We start from the raw sequence: 23135 nt of genomic DNA, 5'->3' as shown, positions 1-23135 counted from the left end.
GGAATAATCAAGCCTGCCTGTTTGGACAGTGCCAAACTGAGGTTGTTTAGTCAGCCTTTTTTCCACCACTGTATGTGACAGCACTGTAATACTGCCACTATCTACTCATCCTGTAGCGGTGTTTGCTGGCTCTTTGCCTTGAGTGATGGAGAAACTGTATCAAACTCCCCTGGAGGCCAAACCTCAGTCTGCAAAGCACAAATTTTGCTTTTGATACTTCAGGACCAAATACTGCCACAGACATGTAATTTTTGAGAGAGAGGGGTAAAAAGAAAATCAAGGTGGAAGAAGGTATTGGCTTCTAATATCTTGAATAATTTTAAATTGCCATAAATGCAAATTAGCTGTTTTTATAGTAGCTCTGTAAGCAAGGACAGAATTGAGTGAAATCCTTTCTAAAAAACATCCTTCTTCTATTGTATTTAGTGAACAAAAGTGACTGCAGTGTGCATGGTGAGAGAAGGAAATCCACAGAAATATTCAATGCAGTTATTTATAAAAAAGCTCTTTGAAATTAAACAAAACAGACCTCACTACATTTGAATGAAACTGAGCCACAGAAGAATACAGGAAAGTGGAGATAATGTAAAAATGAATTTTAAATGATAGCTGGAAGGAACAGAACTGTCTGACTCTTCAGTTTAAGAATTATTTTTCAATTTACAGCGTAAAATTTTACCTTTACAGCATAACATTTTTCCTTCCATCTCACTTCTACACATAGTAACCGCCACATGATTTATTTTAATTTAAAGCATTTGTGCTCCGAAAAGTCCTAGTATTTTTTCTACTAGAGGAAAAATAGAATCTTAGTAGATTTTGAGGTTTTGACAAACTTGTTTTCAGTCTTGTTCAGTTAGTGGTAAGCGGCAAGGTCCATCTGTCTTAAGATCTTTTGTTTCCAAGCTGCATTGAGGGAGCATTTCTGCAGTGTTTCTTCCCTGTGGTGATGTTACATTTGTTGCAGCTTTTAAACTAGTTACTAATTAGAAGTGCCAGTAGTTGCTGGCAACCGGTTGGTTTTTTATTTTTTTTGGATACCTGTGCTTTAAGTAATGCACCTACATATTTTTTTGCAGAGAGTGCACTTTACAAAATGAGCATTGGTGGTTCTGACAGTTGTACTACTTACCTGTAGTAGAACTGTTAAACCTGAGCAGCATCTCCAGCGTTCGGAGTTTCAGGAGACGGTGTGGAGAACTGAGATGTATTTAAAAACAAATGTGTTGTGCTGTGCTTCCATATTTCCTGCAACTAAAGTCTTGCCACATCTGCAGAACTGAGCTCTGTTGCATGCTTTACACCTCAGCTATTAATACGAATGCAGGTGTGTGTATTTTTTATGCTGTTGCAATAGAGCTGCTTGCGTCAAAGCAGGAAACTTGTTATGGATGTGACAAAGAAATCACCTGACTTTTTCTGTACTTCACTTGAAACTTTTGTACCCATCTTATGGGGAAAAAACCCAGTGACCTTGATCTTGGAAATCTAAAATGTCCTAACAGATCCAGTTGTTAAAATTATACCTATTTCTGTGACATGATTAGTGTCCTACCCTAACACGCATCAACATAATTTCTTCAGTACTTTCAAACTACTTTTTTTGTTGTTGTTGGACACTGTAAGTATTCCCACATGTTAACTATACATGGGATTTTACCAAAATATGGGTAAATCTGTGTTCATCATGTCTCTTATCTAACAGCTGCCAAAGTGTACTCTAGTATAAAAAAACCCTACAGCCCCCAGCCCTGCCAAAAAAGAAACAACCCCCCCCAGATATCGCTTCCGTGAGTCAGAAAGTCGATGTACATTAAAGTAGCATATTTAAGAACTTGGTGTCATGTACAATAGGAAGTCTTGTGAGAAACTAACTGAAACATGAACACAAACCTTGCCAGGTATTTTGTTGTTCAAGTCTGCTCCACAGAATTAATTGTGGATTCTCTTTACAGGAATTTACATTTGGCTTTCATGTATATAAGAAGTTTTGAATGGATCATCACTGGAGGAATAGCAGAACTGTGCTATTGCACGTGTTGCTTGCTAAAATTGTAGCTGACACTTCTTAAAAACCCTGGAAAGACATAGTCCTATAACGAAGTTTACATGTGTCTGAGAGATGTAAAGAATAGCAGAAATAATGTGGATTTAGATGAAAGATGACTTTTTGAAGAGTCATGCTATGTAAGCATCTTTGAACATCTCATTGAGAAGGGTGATAATTAAAGTATTGAGCAATACAGGAAAGTATGAAAAAAGGAAGAGGGGGAAGGACTTAGGCAGGGTTGCCTGGGAATTAAACTGCCGGCAAGATGGCAGCTAGTCTGTGAACTGAACCAGTACTGAATTATGCTCTTCCTTCCCCCAAGGTCCTCTAGTTCTATGAGTAGTTGTCCTGATGGTGTATCATGATGCTGCAGGGCTGGAAAATGTGACAGTGAGTGATGTTTCAACAGCTCTGTTCAAACATGTATTTTTATTTTCCTTTTTAGCTCAGCTTCCTAAGAAACTAAGACTTGTGTAACTGTGCTCTCAGAACGGAGAACCTCTTACTCATGTGGCTAATATAATCTAAATCTGAGAGTGAAGGTGGTTGCAAATGTAATTATATTTCTACAAAGTCTATGAAACAGCAGCTGAGTAAGAAGAGAGCATGTGCTTTGGTGCTGGTGAAGGCCAGGCAGGCTCAGCTCATACCTGTAGGTTTGTAGCTGCCTGGCAATAGGGGAACACACACTGGTTAGCCTGGCAGTGCTGATCCTGGTGTGTGCTATCTGGGGCCCAGTGGGAGTACTGAGAAGATGTGGATAAGAAAAATTAGTTTTTGTTGGGTTTGATGATGACTTGGAACAGGGAGAGATTTTTGGTAAATGAGGAAACGTATCTTACAGAATTACTTTCTTGCAAAAGTTATCTGTTTCTGGTGTTGTTGCATGTTTACTTCTTCATGATTGATTTTGTATTGCATTATAACTGTTCGTGTTATTCTGTAGATTCATTTAACTGGCCCATGCTGCTGTGCTTTGCTGAGAGAAGTTGTTTTTTTTTTTTTTTTTATGTCCAATTTTGCATGGAATGAACCAAGAGCCCTAATGCACCCTCAGTGTTGCTCTGAAGACATAGCAAGTTTGATGAGCAGTTTAATAAAGCCTGATTTCAGTGTTGCCACTCAGTGTGGTAGCATTGCTTTTACCTTCTTTCTGCTTGCTTGTTGCTCACTCTTTTGTACAGCTGATCATGTTTGTGCAGCTGAAACGGCAGGGTGAGCAAGGTACGGAACCAATCAAGCTGAAAATTAGCCCAATGATGTCTTTTCTTTTCTTTCATGGAAAAAAATAAGCCCCAAAAGCTTTGTTTGTGATCTTGTGAGTATGTGTGTGTCTTTTTGGTTTTATTTTCTTTTTTCTGGTACCGCATGGGCAGGAGCTATTTACTTGAAGAATTTCTGGAAAGAATCCTGCTTTGATACTTTCTTCTGGGATTATTTTTTTGCTTGCTCTAAGTATAAATGAATTTTGCTTTTGTATTCAATGTTTCTTTTGTCCTCTTCAAAGGTTAATGCCACAGAGCTGTCACAGGTGGTTCTTATTTTTCTGGTCATGCTGTTATAGCAATACTGTTTCTTGCACTTGTCTTCCCAATCCTTTTTTCCCCCTCTGTATAGCGGTTCCAATATCTGTTCTATTTTCCTTCAATTATTACTGTTAACCTCTGCCCTTTTTCTTTTGTAAACTTGTAACTATTTCAACAACAAAGTGATGTTGATATAAAAAGCTAAAATAAGTTATGTGCAATTGTGAAGGATGTGAATGTAAGGTAGCAATCCAAGGGTTTTCTCCTGAGAAGCAAATCTCTTCAGGTGAACTGTGGGATTGTTTTTTAAGTATGTTTTTTCTAATTGGAATGTTTTGGGTGCTGGGTAGGGAAAAAGGAAGGCTCATACATTTTAGTAAATGAGCTGCTTTCCGGCTCTGTTTACCTCTTGAATCCAGAGGGAGATGAGATCCTGTCTGCATGGAACTACTTCAGAGGAAGGCTTCGGTGCCTGGTGGCAGGGCTTCACCATCTCCCTTACACTTTGTCTCCTCCATAAATGGCACCTTGGAATTGATGATCTGTTTGGGGGCTTTTAGTAATACTTTGTTTACTATCTGCTCATATTGTGCACTGTTCTTGAGAATATGTGAAGATTGCTCAGCTCCTTACAGGATTTGGGCCGTAATCAGGGCTGACACTGACTGGCATATTGTCAAATTGTGCATGTATCATTTGTTGTTAGATAACACTGGACATCCGTTAGTGTCTCTTGGCTAATCAAGAGTGTTGCCTCACATATTCTTACGATGAGAGGGCGAAGGATTCTTGTCGTAGCTGCCAGCTTTCATCATCCGAGTGGATTGCAGAAGACGGGACTCTAGGGACAATTGAGAATAGGAAGTTTGAAGATTTGCTATATTCTCCTGAAGCATTGGAGTGACTTTCATAGACTCAGGGCATTGTCTCCAGAAGGTTGCTTTTGTCTCGTTTGTTTTTTTTCTTTTCCGTTGTAGTTATTATTGCAAAATAAATGTGTAGTTATTTCTAAAACTGTCAATCTGTGTCTCTTCCAGGGCGATTTGATGAGACTGTGATTGAAGAAAGAAGGCAATGTGCTGAAGATCTGTTGCAGTTTTCTGCCAATATCCCTGCTCTCTATAACAGCAAACAGCTGGAAGAGTTTTTTAAGGTTGGTTAGCATTTGCAGAAGTATTTGCTTCTTACCAATGTAAATAAAATATAGTGCTGATTCTGTTTTACTTTATAAACTGGGTGAGAGTGAGCTGAACTGACATGCTTTGTGAAGGGACTGGGGGTTTTCCGTTCACTCTAGAAATGTGGCTTTAAAAAAAACCCCATGCCACACCCCTACAAGGTGGAAAGTTTTACAGGAACTTCAGGTGAAGGGATTCAAAATTTATTTTTTCATTAAATGATGAGCAAAACCTGTGATGATGAATCTAGGTGTTCAGTAGGGAAGTAATAAAATATTGTCATTGTTTCTGTATTTTAAGTAGGTGTTTATAGTTTCAAACTAAAGGAACGAAGACTGTTTAGACTGTTTCCGTATGGTCTCTTATGGACTCAGGTCCATGACAACAAATTTGGCATATAACTAGTCCAACATGCTGTGTGTACAATGTTGTGAAAACCGCTCTCCATAACGTATCTAACAATACATTGATATGGACTTCCTCTTTATTACAGCTGAAGCAGTTTGTTTTCAATAGTTCCTTCAAACCTCTTTATTTTCAGTAGCTTAGTCTAACATTCTGAAAACTCATAAGCATGAATTTACATGTAACAATAATAGTAACTCCCTGGAATTAAGGAAATACTCATCTGGCTGAGATGGGACTTAAACGTATGAATGTGTTAAGTATATTTAAAGGATACATATGCAAAAGCAAAATTACACTGAGGCTTAAAATTCTCATTTTCATGATGAAGTTATTGCAGAGTTCTTTATAATACTTAAAATAATTTTCTTTAAGCATTAGTGGCAACAATAAGTGGGAGACTGGGTTAGAATATTTTACTTTTAGGTTAATTTTCACTTGCATTTTTTCAGTTCTTTGGAAATACTTCTGTGTTTTTGGGTACTTTTTCAGAGCTCCCTTCCGCCCCTTTGCTTAATAAAAGTATTACTTTTAGCCTCCCAATGGACCTTTCCTGGCTTTGCAAGGAAATGAATAAAACTAGAAAAACGTTAACTTTTTTAGGAGCAACTATGTCTACAAGGGGAATTATGCAAATGTAATAATTGAGGCTCATTTGTTAGCTGATGTGGTGTTATGCTTTCCTGTAGGAGAGCCTTGGGTTTTGATCAGCTCAGCCCGTGTCCTTTAGCTCTGTTCATGGGTGATTTTTGTTTGTTTTCAGATTTTTGTGCAAATAGCTGTGGAGAGAGAGACTCGGACAATAAATTTTTAGAAACAACTAAAGGGAGTGCTGTGTGTATCAAAAGAATGAGCTGGCTAGGTTGAAAATGTGCTGGGCTAGTTCAAGACAGATTAGCAGTGTCCGTATGTAACACAGCCTTGAAAATGGTGCAGTTTCTCTTAAAGTTACATGGAAAGTGTGCACCCAAGATTTGAAGCAGAAATTTAAAAAAACCCCATGTATGTGGTTTCTAGTGCAAGTAATTGTTCCTGTTATTACTTCACTTGTCCTTGATTCCTTTCAGGCTTGAGAGGGAATAATGTGTCTTGGTATCCTTGTCCAGTCTTGACTATGACTGAACTTAAGACAGTGGGTCGTGGGTAGGACATGAGTCTGACAGGCAAACAGTCCTGTGTGAGGGACCTGCTGAGCTTAGGAGCACCACTGGATGGCACAGACTATAAGTGACACAGGACAGCAGGAACATGATTGTTCTCTTCCTGTTAGATTTGAGTGTGCAGGCAGACCTGCTGCAGAACTCTGAAGTTGCAGTGGGCTAACGGTTTAGATCAATAGGCAGCCTGTGGGAACCAAACATGACCTAACTAAAAGTCCTTGTTTAATTTTACAGGCTTATATAGTTTATTTAAATGCATTAACTCTAAAGTAACAGAGCATTCACTGGTTAGGAAATTTAATTTTGACTATCACTTCTATATAATGAGAATTTCCATAGAGTACAGCAGCTAAATAATTCCTTTCCCTCTTCCTTTTCAGGGTGGAGAGGTGCATGATGGCTCTGAACTGATTGGTCCTGTTGAGCCTCTTTCTGACTCTGTGACTGACAATCTGTCTGACTGCAGCTCTGAAGGTTTGCTTTCTTCTCTCATGTGTCCTTACAGTGTGCTCTGTTTTAAAGCAGCTCGTAAATGACAAGTGCCATATTTGTTTATGGAGTGCTGCCGTCCAGTTTATGTTTGCTTGGTATGGCAGATATGTCAGAGCTGGGATTAATGAAAGAGAGCTTGGGGTCAGCAGAGCTCTGTCTGCAGCTCTGGAAGTTTGCTTCTAAAGATGTACATACTGGCTTGGATCCCACATGTAGAGTAATTTTAGTGGCACTTCACCTGCACTAAATAATAGTATAGCTGTAAGGAAGGGTCAGTCAGCCCAAATAAATATTGTACCGGGGCTTCTTGCCTGCCTCTGGAGGCTGTGCTAGCTTAAACTTCTCTGTGTACCATGCAATCTTTCAGATATTTATGTGTTCCTGAGTTACACTTGGTCCTTGTGATTTCTAAGAAATTCTTCTCCAGTCCTTAGGTTTTCCATTGGAATTGTTTTGCACTCATGTATAAATACACATTATTATAGAAACACTCGTTATGCTTATATGAGAGGGGATTTTTTCTTAACTATTAAATTTCCTCTGGTTTTTCTGGCATAGAACTTGCTTTGATAAAACAATGCTTGAATAATGAAAACTGCTTGTGTTTTCTAATAGGGGTAATAGTGGTTGTTTCTTTTTTCCTTGAGGTTGTATGACTTGCCACTGGGATCTCTCTGTGTCAGTAACTTTGTGCTCAGTTGTACAATATATTATATATGAGAAGTGAGCTTTGCATTTTATTTTGTAGTATTTTCTGTGATGTTTATGGACTAATGTCCTCACGATATTTCATTCTGTGAAGGGAAAGGCATAGAGCTGTTTAATTACAGAGGATAGTTATGATAAATACCACTAACTAGTTTTAAAGGGGCATGATTTCTGTGAAATTTAACATTCTGACAATGCACTCACGTTGCACTGTGCCTTATAAAAGAAAAAGTGCTTCTATAAGTGCTTAATGTGAACGTTTCTATTCTTTATTCACAAGGGCATCATTTTTAGAAGAAGAAAATCACTTCCTTTATGTGAGATTAAATACTGAAAAGAAAAAATGCTGTTAAGTAGAAAAATTCTTTGATACCTTTCTGAATCTGCTGGAGTGCTTTTACGGGATACTTGCAACGACCATGAGCACAGGACTTCAAGATGCTGAATGAGACTTTTGTGGAGTTATATTTTCTAAAAACCTATGTGTCGTCCAGCTCATTTCTTCTTATGTTTGAAACCAGGTTTTGGAGGGGGGGAGAGCCGGGGACAGAAGGAAACATCTGCTTTTAAGGCCTCTAGATGGCAGTGGTGGCAGTGGCAATACTCTGCCTTGAGTCTCCTCCCTGCCTCTCCTCAGGGCTTCCTGCCTGCGTCTGATTTTTCCCAGTCTGATTATGGTAGTTAACTGTGACTGGTTCACTGTGCTATGTTTTGTGAGCGTTCAAGGGCCTCCACGTGGGCACTGCTCCTTCAGGCTGTTGTACTGAGAAGTATCAGACCCAGTTCCCAACAGGTGCTGCTGTTTGCTTTTAAGGGTGGGTCGTGTTTTCTCTCTTTTATCTGTTCTTTTCAGACAAAGTTATTTTTGTAGCAGGTGTGCACATTAATGGTAGGAGATGGAAACTGACAGTAGCAGAAGTGTTTTTGTACCAAAATAAGCAACAATTATCTTGCTTGTAAAAATGTTTTGGCAGTTCATACTTTTATGAAAATCTCCTTTTCAAGAGGCCAGGTTACCCAGGCTTTCCAAAAATTTTTGGAAACTGTGTTTACTCCTAAGATTCCTGGTGAAATTTCATAAGGCAGAGACAAGAACAGAAACTTATGTTCAATTTCAACCTTATTATACTCATCTGTTATTCCTGAAAAACAAGCGCTTTGTCTTCCTCTCTGAGTACATGGGATGACGTTCAAATGTCCAACTTCCTCTCCATAAGTCTTTCTATACCAATTATCAGATTCTTTAGAGCACTTCATTGGGAAGCTAATTTCTCTTTTTATTTTTACCCCCCTCCTTTTTTTTACCATGTATACATTATCTTCCCAGAAATAAGCCTGTGCAGTTCAGACCCTTGTTGCTCCATGAGCTGAATGGAAGCCCCATGACTGTGTTTGTGTGGTGCCAGATCTGGGCTCTAAACCTGACCTTAAGAAAAGTTTATTAGCTCAGGCTCTATGCCATACTAGCTGTGTTTGGACAGCTTTTGGTCAGGTTGGCTACAAGAGAAGAGCAAATGTAGTTTTGTGTGGCCTGTAGGGAAGGGAACTTGAGTCTGTGTGAAATTTGCTATGTGGATGGATGCTAATTCATCTAGTCTGGGTGGCCAGAACAACCTTCCCACAAAACTCAGCTTTTCCATTCATGCTCTCTATTTGCACCCTTTATCCACCAATCAGCTCTGCTTCCACCACTTAATTCCTCTAAGTGTAATTGAATTCGAAGTCCTCCACACCCGAGTTTTGTTGCTGTCCCTAAATTGAGCAGGTGAAGGGGCCCATTATTATTACCCTAGTTAATGTATCCTCTGTCTTCCTCCAACATTTCTGTTGGGAGTTTTCCTTCTTCCTTGCCAGATTTGGGGCTACACAGGCAGTTTTCTTCTCTGTGTGGACACTTCACTTTATGTCCCTTCTGTGAGAAGATCAGGAGCATTGTCTTCTGTGTGCCTTGTCCCCTCCTCTCAAGTAGTCTTGGGTCACTAAGTATGACTGTCCCTTGCTTTTCAGACAAAGAGTGGCTGGTAGTTTGTTCTCCTTCATGTCTGTTTCCTCTCACTCATATTAAAGATACTGCTAGCTTTTAGAAAAGCAGTATTTCTACAGTGCCTTCTTACTCCTCTTCCATAAATTGTAAATTCCCTATAACTCTACATTTGTGAAATGAACAAGGAAGTGTTAGTTGCCTTCGAGTCACCTTCTTGCTGCTGCCACATACTTTTGGAATATAAATCAGAACATGTTACCTGGAAATGTGGACAAACTCTTCACTCAATAATACGGGAGAAAACAGACACCAGGTTTTAGCTTAGAATTTACCTTCTCTGTGTGTACAGATAGCTAAATGTCTTGACCTTGTTGCCTGTTTTATTGCCTCAGTGGGCACATGTGCCAAGTGATAAAACAAACTGCTACTTGATATCCAGGTGGCACTGCCAAATTCGTGGGTAGCTCGGTATGTCTCATGCAGGGTACTGTTCTGGAACAACATACTTGATACTGAAAGCTGACTTCTTTTTTTTTCTGTGGTGTGTAGATCCCAGCCTTGGAGGCTCTCCTCTTTAAGGTCTCCTTAGCTGTAAATCATCAGGGCAGTGAGAGATAGGGATTATGATCCTACTGCTGTTGAAATTAGGTGAGTTGGTAGGTTTGAATTGCCCCCCCCCCAAGCAAACATGCGTGTTTTGTTTTAAAAACTGCGGAAGCAGTGAGAAATGGCAAATCTTATACCAGTCACAATTCTAATGGTATGTTACCAAATGGGTATCTCTGATAGCCAGTCAAAAAGCAGGTTCATATTATGTACTTTTACCTGTAGGAGGGTTGTGCTCTTACATTTTGATGGCAAGTGCACGTGTAATCTGCTCTACCAAAGGATGTCAGAAACATTTTTGTCGTTCTTGTTCTTTTCAGTTCGGAAGGATTTAAGTGGGCTTGATGACGTGACACTTACGAGCCAATCGGAATGTGGAGGTGAGATCTAGAAGTTGTTTCTGTTACGTTTGTGGAATTTAAATAGGCATAATTGAAAGTCAAAATTGAGTGAATGCTTTTTGTGGATGATAATCCTTATGGAATGAAATGGTGTGTGTGTAAAATATCTTTGTTGCCTTTTATTCCCAAATAACCTTGCAAAATTCCTGTGGTTTAGTTACTGAAGGTCAGCTTGCAGCAAAGATATACTGACTTGTAGCAAATGTAAAATTAAATGTGTTACCTCAGATTTGAGTGAAAGAGGTGTTACCTAATTCCTTTTACCACGTGTCAGCAATGAAAGAAGGCTGTGTGTGTTAGATGGGAGTTAAGAGTACTGCGTGATACATAAGCTGACACTAACTGTGTTAATTTAAACTCCTAATTTACTGTTTTTGGATGCTTCCCCTTGCTGATTTAAACAGTATGTTGGGATTTCTTGCAACAGTAATTTGGCTCCTGCTGATTGACTTTTCTAATAGCACTCACTCAGAAAGGGTTAGTTTTGTAATTTTCTGAAGCCCAGTGGTGAACTGGCTTTGAAAGTTTAAGTTGGGTGTTAGATGTTGGTCTCTTCATTCTCAGCACTAAATTCAAGACCCCTTGCTCTGCAGAGTTTGTAGTTAATTTTGAAAAGCATGTTTCTATAGGTACTAAAAGCTTTTTAAGACGGAAAGCTGTCTTAAACAGGCAGGGAGTTTCTGGGCACGGTCTCAGGAAGCTGCATGAATGAAAAGAAAGCTAAATCTTTGGAAGGGATAAAGAATTTTGAAGGTTCCTAAGGTATATGAGAGATCTAAAGTAATAGATACCTTTCTGACTTTTAGGCTTCTCCAGTGACAGCGACCTGATCTCTCTGACAGTCGATGTAGATTCTCTTGCTGAGTTAGATGATGGAATGGCATCCAACCAAAGTTCTCCCAGTAGAGCTGTTGGCCTTTGCGTTACTTCTGAACCCCCAGCACAAAGCACGCTGGCACCTGAGCAGGAGTGGAGCAAACCCGAAGGAGAGAGGGAAAGCCATAGTTTGTTTACCGGAAGCTTAAAACCCAAGCCAGGCAAACAAGATTACTTGGAGAAAGCAGGCGAGTTAATAAAACTGGCCTTGAAGAAGGAGGAGGAAGAAGATTATGAAACTGCCTTAAGCTTTTATAGAAAGGGGGTTGATCTGCTTCTGGAAGGTGTTCAAGGTATGGATCTTCCCATTATGTTTGTCTTATCTTTGGCTGTGTGTATTTGTTTATGGCATTTCCTTAGTTGACATCAGCTTACTGTGTTGCAAAGAGGTGATATGAAATGCAGAATGATGTGTGCTTGGCTTTCATGTACTTGATAGCTGTGTGCATATAAGAGAGGGAAATCTTTCTCTCTAAGACTGAATAGTAATTTAGGGTCTCATCTTGCAAGTGCCAAATATCTCCTCTTTTAAAATTGCAGCACAACCTTTGACTTGCAGGTAGGTAGCGAAGTGCTTCGCTCCTGCCTCTCTCCTTTTTATTACCTAGGCATTAATTAATATGTGGCACTTGCAGCGCTGTTGAAACATTATTTAATTTACATGGTTAAGTGAGGATTAATTATCCCCATTTTATGCATGGGGAGAGGCAGACTCAGGTTAGCTTCCTAATCACAACAGGATTAGAATTACTCTTCGCTCACATCTTGTTTTTTCCACTGAACTGTTCTCCTTTTCTAACTAAAGGATGCGTACAAACATACCTGCATTACTAGAGGAGAACGGGATTTTTTCTTTATTAAAAGACTGGCACATTAGTATGTGTGCAAAAACTGTTGTTAACAGACAGATGCAACTACATGCAGGTTTCTGTGTAGTCTCCTTGTAGCTTGTCAGTGAGGGAGCAATTTTTTTCCCTTCCTTCTCTAGTTCTTGAGAATCTGGAGTGATAACCTCATATATTTGCATTTTGTCCAACAATTGCTTAAGACTATAAAGCACAGGAAAATATTTGTTCTTTCCTGGAGTGAATTCAGGGTCTGTGTATTGTGCTTCTGTCCCACACAGATCAAATGAGTAAGATTAGAATTGTGGCTTTGTTTGACAGCACACAGCACAGATGCATTATGCTGCTCCAGATCTGAACTTAAATGTTAATGTACCAAAGCACACACAAGCAGAAGCCTTTGCTGCATCTTGGTGTGATGCACAGCAGTGGTCCAGGCCTTCTGAACAGTTCTAGGAATGGAAGTTACCTGCTGAGCTGATTTAATGGGTTCTGGCAAAAAATAATTGATAGGTTACTGATGAGAACTAGAAGTGTGGGCCAAGATATGTGCATAGCCTTTGCTTAAAGTGTCTTACACTTTTTGGCAAACGTAAATCCACCTCTTTCTTTTCAAGTCTCAGTGATGTCAGTAGGGTTGCTGCTTTGCTGCTTGTTGTGGCTTTTCAATAGCATCCTGTCTTTTCTTGCCTGTGTTGTCAAAATGCTTTTCATTCTTGATGTTGAATGTGCTGGCAATCCTTCTGTTGGAGAGCCCAGCTATTCTTTCTTTGCCAATGTACTTTTTCATAGACCTGTTACGGTCTTCTGAAGGATATCCTGTTTTGTCATAGTCATTTCTGTCTTCCTGCCATGATGCAAGGCTGCCATGATGCAGTTTTGAACCGACACTTCAAATTTCAACTTCAAAAACTTCTTTATTAAACAGTTTCAAACTGTTAGGGCATGAACCCAAGTCAGGCTATCGTACGTCCTTTTTGCTGTGGTAACTGTTGTGCATACTTGAGTTGTGGCAGTGGTTAAACAGATTGGCTTTGAATCTGTGGTAATCGTTATGGTAATATGTTTACCTTGAAGATGTGAAAGGCTTTTCTTGCATGTATTATAGGTCTCTTGCCCAACTGATGCATATTAACATGTTAAACCAGAGTGGGTTGAGCTTCTTACTTGCATTTCCCAGAATTTCCTCCAAGGACTTTTGCTTTTTTGCTGCAGAGTAGCCACTCATCCAGCTTCCTCAGATGACTGTTAACCCTTTTCTCTCACTCACTGGTATCCATGCTTTTCAGGCTAGGAAGAAATTCAGGATGTCTTAGGAAAGTGTGATATTCTGCCCTGTTTTCTTGATGCCACTCAAATAGTACAGGCGTTATTAATAAATATTTAGTGGTATTTGTGCATGTATGTAGATGTTCCTGATGGATGAAGAGACATGTAGCCAGCACCTGCAACTTTTCCTTTGCAGTCCCTGACATTCATCTGTAAAGCACAGAAGAGGGAATAATGGCAATAAGTTGCTTTTTAACTGGCATCTTATCCCTTGTGAACATAATTGTGCACAGGCTAGATCCTAGCAGTTAGCTCTTCTTTTTCATTTCTCTGTGTTACCCTTCATGGCTGTGAAGGCGGAAAGCAAATGACTGTTCATCCTCTGCTGGACACTTGCACTAAATTTGGGTAAATCCAGCTCATTTTGTGTCCTATTCTCCTTGGAGCTTCTGCAAGCTGGCAGGCAGACAGTGATGCCCTCTTTATCATGACAGGGCTGATTCAAATGCCTTCCTAAAAATATATGCCTTCTTAGGATCTATGAGGACAGTAAAAAAAAACAACCTCAAAAGACACACAAAACTTTTTAATGTAGCTACTTTGTGAAGGCACTACGTTTAGCATTGATATGTGAATATTCACTTTATGTTGCAATAAAAAACGACAAACCCGTAATGTAATCAGTTATTTAAACACCCCTGGTTATGTATTTCATATGGATAATAACATGCTCCTTTCAGAGATAAGGATGGTGCAATTATTACACAATGCTTCTGGTCTTCTGCCGTTGATTATTTTCAAGCTATTTTGTCTAAATAAGTATTAGTAACAGCTGAAAGTGAAACAGAGTGTTCATACATATTAGACCCGTGTAAAGTGTCATTGCTTTTCGGTGTGCAGCCGTAGCAGAATGTGTGGCCTGTGGAATGGGCTGCAGGTGGCTTTTTGCATTGAAACCGGTAATACAGATTTTTGCCACGTGGTGGCACCAAGGAAATAGAAATTGACACCTAAGAATTGGAATCGGGGAAATGCAACCAGCCCGCGGAGTGGTGTGGGTGAAGAAACATCGCCCATCCTCTGGTTTTGAAACTTTGAGTTTGAAACATTGCATTACCTCAGAAATGTAATACCTCTGTAAGCTGGTGAGATGTATCCAAAAATTGAGCTCCTTTAGGCTTGGTACAAGGTCTACTTACTTCTCAAGGCTGCCTCATCAAAATCGTGTTTGAGTAAGTTTCTGACTGCAAGTTTATAGACCTCTGTTGTTTGTTTTGAAGTAGGTGGCTTCTGTAAAGGCAGTTGGAGCACACTTGAACCTGTTATGTTCCTGATGACTTTCCAGCTCTCTGAGCTGATGGCACTAATGCTGGATGAGGCAGGTGTCACATATGCTTACGCCAAAGAAACGGCCGTCTTGGCTTTGTTTTCAGCTGTGTGCACATGCTCTCAGAAGCGTGGTAGTGTTAATTATCCTGTGCAAGGTACATATGTATTTTCATTGCTGTGTGCAGAGTTTTGGAGCTTTTGGAAGACAGGTCTGTCAAGGTTGTGTAGGATGGTTAAACAATTCTCCAGGAGCTGAAACCGCCTAGAATTCAAATTTTCAGCCTTTTTAAGCATACCAAGTATACTAGGTGATAGAAACTTTGGCTCACAATTACAGCTGTTCCTTTGTTTTGTTAGCATGTCAGAGCACTTTGAGGTCAATGCATTGCTTCAGGCCTAGTGATGGAAAAAAATGCGCTAATCAATAGCAAGCCACCAACTTCTAGGCTGGAAGTTAACTGTGTTTTATGCAAAGTAGTGCTTTCCCTGACTTTGGTATAGGGCATAGTTTTCATTAGGACAAAAACAGATCATGAGGCTGAAATTGTGGAAAGAATTTTTTGTAATAAAGGAGGGAGTCCTATTTATATAAATTGCTCCTCTTTTTCAACTTCAGCTATTCTTCAGTTATATCCATTATGGATCTGTGCAGTCTGAGCTGTGTGAGAAACACAAAATTAATTCTGTTGCTTATTGCTAGGTTTCAATACCTTCAGGCACCTGATGAAGCAACAATGCTGCACAATATGGTCAGTCTAATTCATGTAGAAAAGTACAGGATCTCTTCCAGGTGGTTTAGAAAGCGAATATGTTCGTTGCTGGTCCATCCATATTGCACATTAACATCCGAAGGGAGATGATCCATTTACTCTCTCAGAGTTTTGGAATGTTTGTTTTCACATGTGTAGCAGCTGTGGCTGGGCAGAACGAATATTTATTTGGTTTAGACAGCATGAACCTTGTTGCATGAAGTATGTGATTCCTCTTGAGTCACAGCAGCCACAAACTGTATTCCAGGTATCTGTGTTTTGTGTTAGGTATCTACAACTTCTAAATAAGCTGCTAGTGCCTTTGAAAGCAGACTGTGAATGTCAGTTTTTCACTGTTCTGTGCTATTTTAATGTTTATCCAGTAAACAGAGCTGGAACAAAAATTACACAAATTACTGGAACCTTGCTAAAATGACTTTGACTTTTAACCCAGAAATGCATATACAATGAAATGCTGGGAATACTTTGGACAACTAGATGATATTTTTGGATATACTGAAAACAAACCAACTTGTGTCTAATTACTGGGATTATGATGAGCTATGATTTGAACTTGTGATGGAGCCAGGGATGCAAACAGGAGCATGCTTGACAGAATGCCAAGAAGACAGTACTTTATGAAAAGGGAAACAGCCATGGCATTCCACCAGCGTGTTTCTGGCTTCCTTTACTTGTTTGTTGAATGACACTTATGAAGACAACTTCTGTTACCACACAGTAGCTATTTTAAATTCTTTTCACTCGTTAAGTTCTCTGAGTAGTGTTTCTCATTGATAGTAACAATCTCTTAGACACTTCATGAGCTATCCACTAGATGTGCCTGACTGGAGCAACATCTTTAAGGAAACAACAGACCTGTTTTTTGAGAAGGTGCACTGGGGTGTGAGCTGATGTCTGCAGGGAAACCCTGAACGTTGTGCTGGACCTCACAGGGAAAGATTGGTGACAGGTTGACTGATGGAACTATAGTTCTCCCCTGCCTGATCTCAGACCTCTGTGCTTCTGTGGTATATCATCGCTTGCCTTATTTGCTGTTGTAGTTTTATACTTCCACTGAGGCTGGAACCAGTCAAGTTCCTGCCCTGGTTCCTACCTGAGGAGCCTGAAAACCATCTCTGTTTCCTGCTATTGGACTGTGGGGATGCTGTAGGACTATTTGGGTCAGCTTTTTAAGCAACAATACAAAGTGCTCCCTCTCTCCTAGTGCTTCTTGAAATCACAGCTGCTGCTTCAGAAGAAAGGTTTGTGAGAAGACTTGTGTGTTGATAAGCAGCTAGATTAGGAATGGATGTTGGAAATATTGTGGTTGGTGAAAAAAAGAGCCATCTTATCCCAGTGTGCTGCCAGTGATGCTGAAACACATATTATTATGGGCTATGAGCTGTCCATAACTGTGTTGTCTTCCAAGCCCATTGCAGACCATACAGAGCTTTAGACAAGGTTAGTCTTGTAGAATCCATTACTGACTCTGAGATTAGCTCAGTTGGTTGAAGCATGGTGCTAATAACACCAAGGTTGTGGGTTTGATCCCCATATGGGCCATTCACTTAAGAGTTTGACTCGATTTGGTTACTGTATATATGCAGGCAGATTCAGCTATGTAAATACTTAAGACAAAGTTCCACTTCAATTGCAAGACCTCTCTGCACCAAGAGGCTGATAAAGGTCTGAGGTTAAATACCTGCTGCACAGCTTAGAGCCTTGCAATAAATGTAAAGGTGAACTGTAGCAATACCTATAAGCCAACATGTAGGGTCTGATGCAGAGATGACTCTGAATGGGGTTGCTTAGCATGTGGCTGTTAAAGAATTAATTAATATGTGACCACATGAGCCTTAGAAATCTGTTTTCTTCTGTCTTCTGGGGCACACGACTAGCTGCATTGGCTTGGTATTCATCTGACCTTTCCAAGATTTCTGAATCTGTCCTCATAGCAGTACCTTGCCAGGTTGCTGCTTATTCCTGGCCTCTTTGACAGACATCTCTTCCTGCCTGCACAGCCTTTTATCTCAGCTGTTGTTAGCCAGCACTTAGCTGCAAAGTGCATTAATCTTTTTTTGACTGTTGCTGTGTGGAGTTTCTACCTCCCATCAGAAGACCTAGTAGGGTTGACACACTTCTTCCAGCACATAGTGGAGACAGAACAGACTGATCTGGGTTACAGAGCCGCTTCTGTCCTCAGGTGAGGAAATTGAAGTCCCTGGCTGCAGAATTAAATGCCTCAAACAGTGTAGGTGAATTAAGGCAAATTACTAGCTGGAATAGAAAAATTGCATAGGTATGTTTAAGGGCATGATGCTGTATGATAATCAGTGCTCTGATTCCTCCCCCCAAACAGTTCTTGTATATACAGCTTCTCTCTTTTCACGTCCTCCTTTTCTCTTTTCCTGTCCTCTTTCTCTCTTTACTCTTCCAGTATCTTAAAATAGCCCCTCTAGCTTCAGAGCTGCATTGAAGAACTAGTATAGGTTTGATCTCTACAAGGCCTGCCGCTGGCTCTTCTGTTTTAGAGATTTTTGTGATTGCTCAGGGAAAGATACCATTTCCCATAGTAGTATATAAAAGTACATATGAATTGTATTTAATACATAAGTATGAGAACTATTAGACTGTCAGGATTTATGAATCTCATAATTGGTTTTTCATCTGCCTTTTTCTTTTTCCCCCTCTGCAATACTTTATGCTTCAAACTGTTCTTACTTGTAGGTATCTCTGCGCCTGGGTTCCCTCTGCTCTGAAGCAAGGAATGTTTGTGGCTGTAATTCATATTTGAACTTGTCCTTTTAGTTAAGAAGGAAGAGTGCAGAGAACTTGGAAACTTCTTCTCTTCTGTGGTGGTGGCCTGAGCAACTTCTTTCCTTGCTCTGTCAGTGCTTTCCTCCTGTTCCTGCGGTGCTTGCGCTGAAGGACCTGCTGATCTGTCACCATAGTGTTTTTTCATCTGTTCTAGAATGCCATGGCTTGTCCTTCTGTCTTGCAATGCTCACAGGGTTTTTTTTCCTTCTTACATAGTTCAACAGAAAAATGTTCAAGGATATTTCTCGTAATAAGTCTTACTTTGGTGAAACACCTTGCTGTTGAAGACTTCTAGTTTTAGTAGATAGGTGGGAAGTTAAGCTTTGCCTCCATGAAATAATGTGTGCTGGGTGACTGTTCATTTTATTTTTTTTCCAGTTAGTCACACAAGCGCATGAAAAGCTGCCACCACCTTGTGGATTTAACATGAGGGTTTCTCTATAAGCAGATGTTTGTTGGTTAGCATTTCTGGAAAATTACAATTCTTATTATCTGGAGTGTTACTGACTCCTGCTTTATTGGCCACTCAAACACATTTCACCCACACCATTCTTCTATGTAGTCTTAACTTTGGCATAAATGCCAACTTTTTTTTTTTCCCCAGAGAAATGTTTACCTAGAAATGTTTACCTAGACATTTACATGACAGGTATGTAACCACAGGTTTTCTACAAGATGCAGAACTTGTAACTTCATAGGAAATGTAGATCTGTAAGTGTCTTAAACAACCTGCAGTGAAGACGATGTATATAAGATATAGGCATAATAGTTATGAGCACACTGGAAAGCTGGAAGAAGAATTTGTAGGTGCTCTCTCACTGTCACAAATTTGTGCTTCAGCATGAAAGGTTTAACTTTTAAGTGGCTTTTCTTTTTGGTTGATAGAGTACGGTACTGTTCTGAATCTTCAAAAAATAAGAAAATGGTTCTGATAAGTGTGTTGCATTTTAATAAATTTTGGCTCTCTCAAAATGTTAAGAAAAAAAAGAGGAAAAAAGATCACCTCAAGCTGTTTTACTGTAATGAGTTTAACCTTTGTCTTGTTTTTTAATATTTACAGGATTTTTTTCAGCTGCAGAATTTGACCACCACCTCAAAGGAACTCATTGTTGATATAATATATAGCATACTAGAGGCGATGAGCTAGTGGGCTTATTTCACAATTCCAAACTCCCACCTACTGCTAAAATCTATAGCTCTTCCCTTGATGCTGCAGTGTCCATCTACCTCAGCACCTGCCACATTTCACTTAAGTAATTGTTTGAAAATTAAAGGTTACCCACTCTCCTGTGAAAGTTGGTGGAGACTTGTTCCAAAATCAGCAGCTCTTCCCCTTCCTGAAATAAATTTTGGGGTTATAAAGCTGTGTCCAAAGTCATCACAAACCTGTGCTGGATTATGAGTCGCATTGTCATTTATGGTGTGCCTGAGCTTTTGTTTGGCTATTATGGACAAAGGAGTCTGCTTCACATGATGTAAGAAGTGTTTGCCCTAAGAAGAACAGAGGTCCTCTTGAACCAATTAGGCAAAAATAACAGCTGGGCTACCCACTAATAAGGAAGGTGCTGCTAAACCTCTTTTCATTGTGAGAAGAAATAAATCTTTTAAGGCTTACTCCCTTGCATTTTTATAGAGAGCAATTCTTTGAAAAATTCAGCAATCCAGCTGGGTGATATGTGCAGGAAGACTGTGAAGAAGATAAAGAAACTTTTAAAAATAAAAAATGGTATTATAGCTGTTAGATTTGGCAATTATAAATGTTTCATTGAAGATTTCAGTATTTAGAGAAAGTTTTACTGTTTAAATTGTTAAGAACATGGAGTTTGGGGTTAGCACAACAGGCAGTCTCCCACAAGTTCCTTGTAGCTTGTTCTGCAAGAGGACATTCCTTCCTGGAGCAAATCTCTTCTGATATCTTCTTTAAATAAAGGCAGCCCACATATATTTTTAGTAAGTCTGAGAGAAAAGCAGGAAGAGGAGGTTACAGAGGATTGGGACAGGTAATGCTAACTTTTTAGCCTTACCTTTTCTGTGAAAATAACCCCATCCTGGCCAAACAACTAGTTAGGTAGGGAGACCACCTATGTTGCCCTGACAGATTGACTCTTCCTGAGAGAATCTCTAACGCCTCAAGGGGGATGATGTGGAAGTGGTCAGGCACAAAGAAAGGAAGGAGTATCTAGAATTCTTGTGTGGGTGCTACATACTGTGATTTACTGTATATTACTGTGATTTATTGATTATTTTTTTTTTTTATATGGTAGTGGCAAGTGGCAACTAGAGCAATCTGTGCTACTGTCCTGTAAGAGGCATATCTTCTCCAGGACTTTATCCTGGATCTGTGGAGGAGATTAGCTATGGAGCAGAGGAAGTTTGACAGCCCTTCTATGTGTCTGAGATGCGTTCTGTTAGTACCCCAGATTATTTTGGGGAAAAGGGCAGGTTTTTTCCATGGTCTTTACTGCCCAGGTGTTGTTTATTTGGTTTTTTGTTTGTTTATTGGATATGGCCCCCTTTCAATAGCTTTTTGCTATTAATATCTGAATGTAAGTAATTTTCCTACGTGATAGAATTGCAGAAGGTTTGATGCATGAATAAACAGTTAACTGAGCTGAACACTTTGACATTGAGTTAATTAATCTCTCAAAGGTGTGTCCCCTTCTGATGTGCTCTGAGATGTGAGTAAAGACTTTTTGAGCAGAAAACAAACAAAAGTATATGCTACTGGTCTGTACATTGTGGAAATGCTGCTGCTTTGTCTTTTTTCATTCAAGTCAGTGGACTATGGGAAAACGAGCAGGCAAGTCACAGATGAACTCAATGGCAAAATTATTCTGATATTTGTGGTTTTCCTCTATTCAACCCTCAAAATAATTTGAATGTTGTTAGGAACGTCTGTCTTTGTAAATATATCGTGGCTGAGCCATCCTTAGAAATAAAAATTGAAGAAAAATTTTAAATTATTGGCTGCTGTCCTAATTTCCTGGCTACTGTTACTTTGGTCAGTGGGTGGCCTGGTCAGCCTTTCCAAAGCCAATTTTCATTTTAAGATATTTTTCTTTCTTTGAAATAGGCCAAGCCTTTGGAAAATGAGGGAGCAGCCTGCTTGTGCTTATGTGGATGAAGGCTTATATGTGCAACAAAGTAGCTGTAGAGTTTTTATATTCTGTTTGCAGTAATAGTAAACAGAGCATCTAAAATAACCACTTGCACATTGCAACAAACACATCATCATTTGCTTAAAAAGAGTTATAATTACAGTTGACGAAGCATGGACACCATAAAAAATGCATTAGTTTGGCTTGACACATTAATTACCTGTTTTTGCAGATGTTTTTATATATTGTTGTGTGAACAGTTTACAAAATAATTACAGGAAAGTCATATGGAAAATAAACTAAGTGGGTGGTTTCTCGCCTTAATATTTTCATTCATGTGAATCTGTGTGAGGCACAGCTGCTCCGTAGCAAATGCAGAGGGAGAGAGAGAGACGGGGAATCTTGAGGGGGTTTTTATTCTGAGGTCTCTATGATCAGCCTTGCTGCACTTTTATATCTTGCTTTAGCAGTGTAGTTTTTAAATGTGTAAAATGACATTGCTGATTTAATCCCAGTGATCAGGAGAGGGGAGAAGCTTTGATCCTGATCAGATGAAACATAAATCTTCTAGTATCTAGGAAAATAAATGAAAAATCAATATTATTTTAAGCAGGATGATCTTTTATGAGCAGTTGTAAAGATTCATCAAAGGCTTTGACACAGTTTAAACATTTCCTGTTTGCTGCCATTTAAAGAAAAATGCCTTTCAAGTTTAAATTGTAATTAGAGAGATACCTCTTTAGATTATTGTGGGCTAACCACAGAATGGAAATAGGAGCTCAGTATGCTCAAGCAATTTTTAAATCAGAAGTTCCTAACTAGGAATAAATTATTATTTCTAATTTATTATAAAATAAAATAGATTCTTTTGAGAATATACATTTTGCATAACTAAAAACACTATTCCATGGCAAAATGTAGCATTGCATTTTAAAAAAAATAATGCATAAAGTCTGAATCACAGCTTTAACATCTGTCAAATATAAGGATTTGTTCTAGTACTTTGTTTTAGTGATTTATTTGGTTTTAAGTGAGGAGTTCTATGACCTCAAATTTGACATAAATGCTAAAGATTATTTTGAGTTTAATGGGGTCTTTATTGTTACTCCCTGTGTTTGAGGCTTTTAAAGTAGCGTTTATTTGTTTATTAAATTAATATCCTGTATTTATTTACAGATTTTTGTGGGATATTGGCTGTTTAAATGGGAATTTGTATAGGAATGTAGTCTTTTTCATTTTCTTGGTTAAATTAATGCAAAGAATAAAAAGCCAAAATCCTATTTCCATAAATCCAATTCTTAAACACTCACCTGTTAAAGTATTCAGAGACTGAACTGTTAATGATCTTATTCACAAATAAGATGCAAGAACTTGATGAATAAATCTTGTTTAGTGAATCCACACCCTTTTTATGGCTAAAGATTTTAATGAGGCAACAGTTTGCAAATGTTATTTAACAAATTACTCAGGAAGGAAAAGTAGAAGGAAAACTGAAATTAATGTCTTGTGAAAGTAGGGAGAACAAAGACAGCTCTAAGGGGACATCCTAGCCTGTTTGCATTAATTACTGTAAAATTACTGAAGCATCGAAAAAAGGCAATAAACATCCAAAATAAATACACATAACTAACAATTAAGCAGT

At 39.1% G+C, this 23135-nt stretch overlaps 1 protein-coding gene across 1 annotated transcript in view; it reads left to right on the top strand.

Annotated features, from left to right (window-relative positions):
- Nucleotides 1–23135, top strand: part of RPS6KC1 (ribosomal protein S6 kinase C1) — an 88077-nt gene that overhangs the window by 12404 nt on the left and 52538 nt on the right. The window contains exons 4-7 of the mRNA XM_027723745.2: nucleotides 4614–4729; nucleotides 6700–6793; nucleotides 10430–10489; nucleotides 11317–11679. Coding sequence (XP_027579546.1) covers nucleotides 4614–4729; nucleotides 6700–6793; nucleotides 10430–10489; nucleotides 11317–11679 — 633 coding nt within the window. The remainder of the gene's footprint in view (nucleotides 1–4613; nucleotides 4730–6699; nucleotides 6794–10429; nucleotides 10490–11316; nucleotides 11680–23135) is intronic.

This window comes from Pipra filicauda, unplaced genomic scaffold (assembly GCF_003945595.2).
Source record: "Pipra filicauda isolate LSUMZ 115617 unplaced genomic scaffold, ASM394559v2 scaffold221_size1283894_pilon, whole genome shotgun sequence".
NCBI lineage: Eukaryota > Metazoa > Chordata > Aves > Passeriformes > Pipridae > Pipra > Pipra filicauda.
The sequence above is the reverse complement of the archived record's forward strand: the minus strand, read 5'-3'. Positions and strand labels throughout refer to the sequence as shown.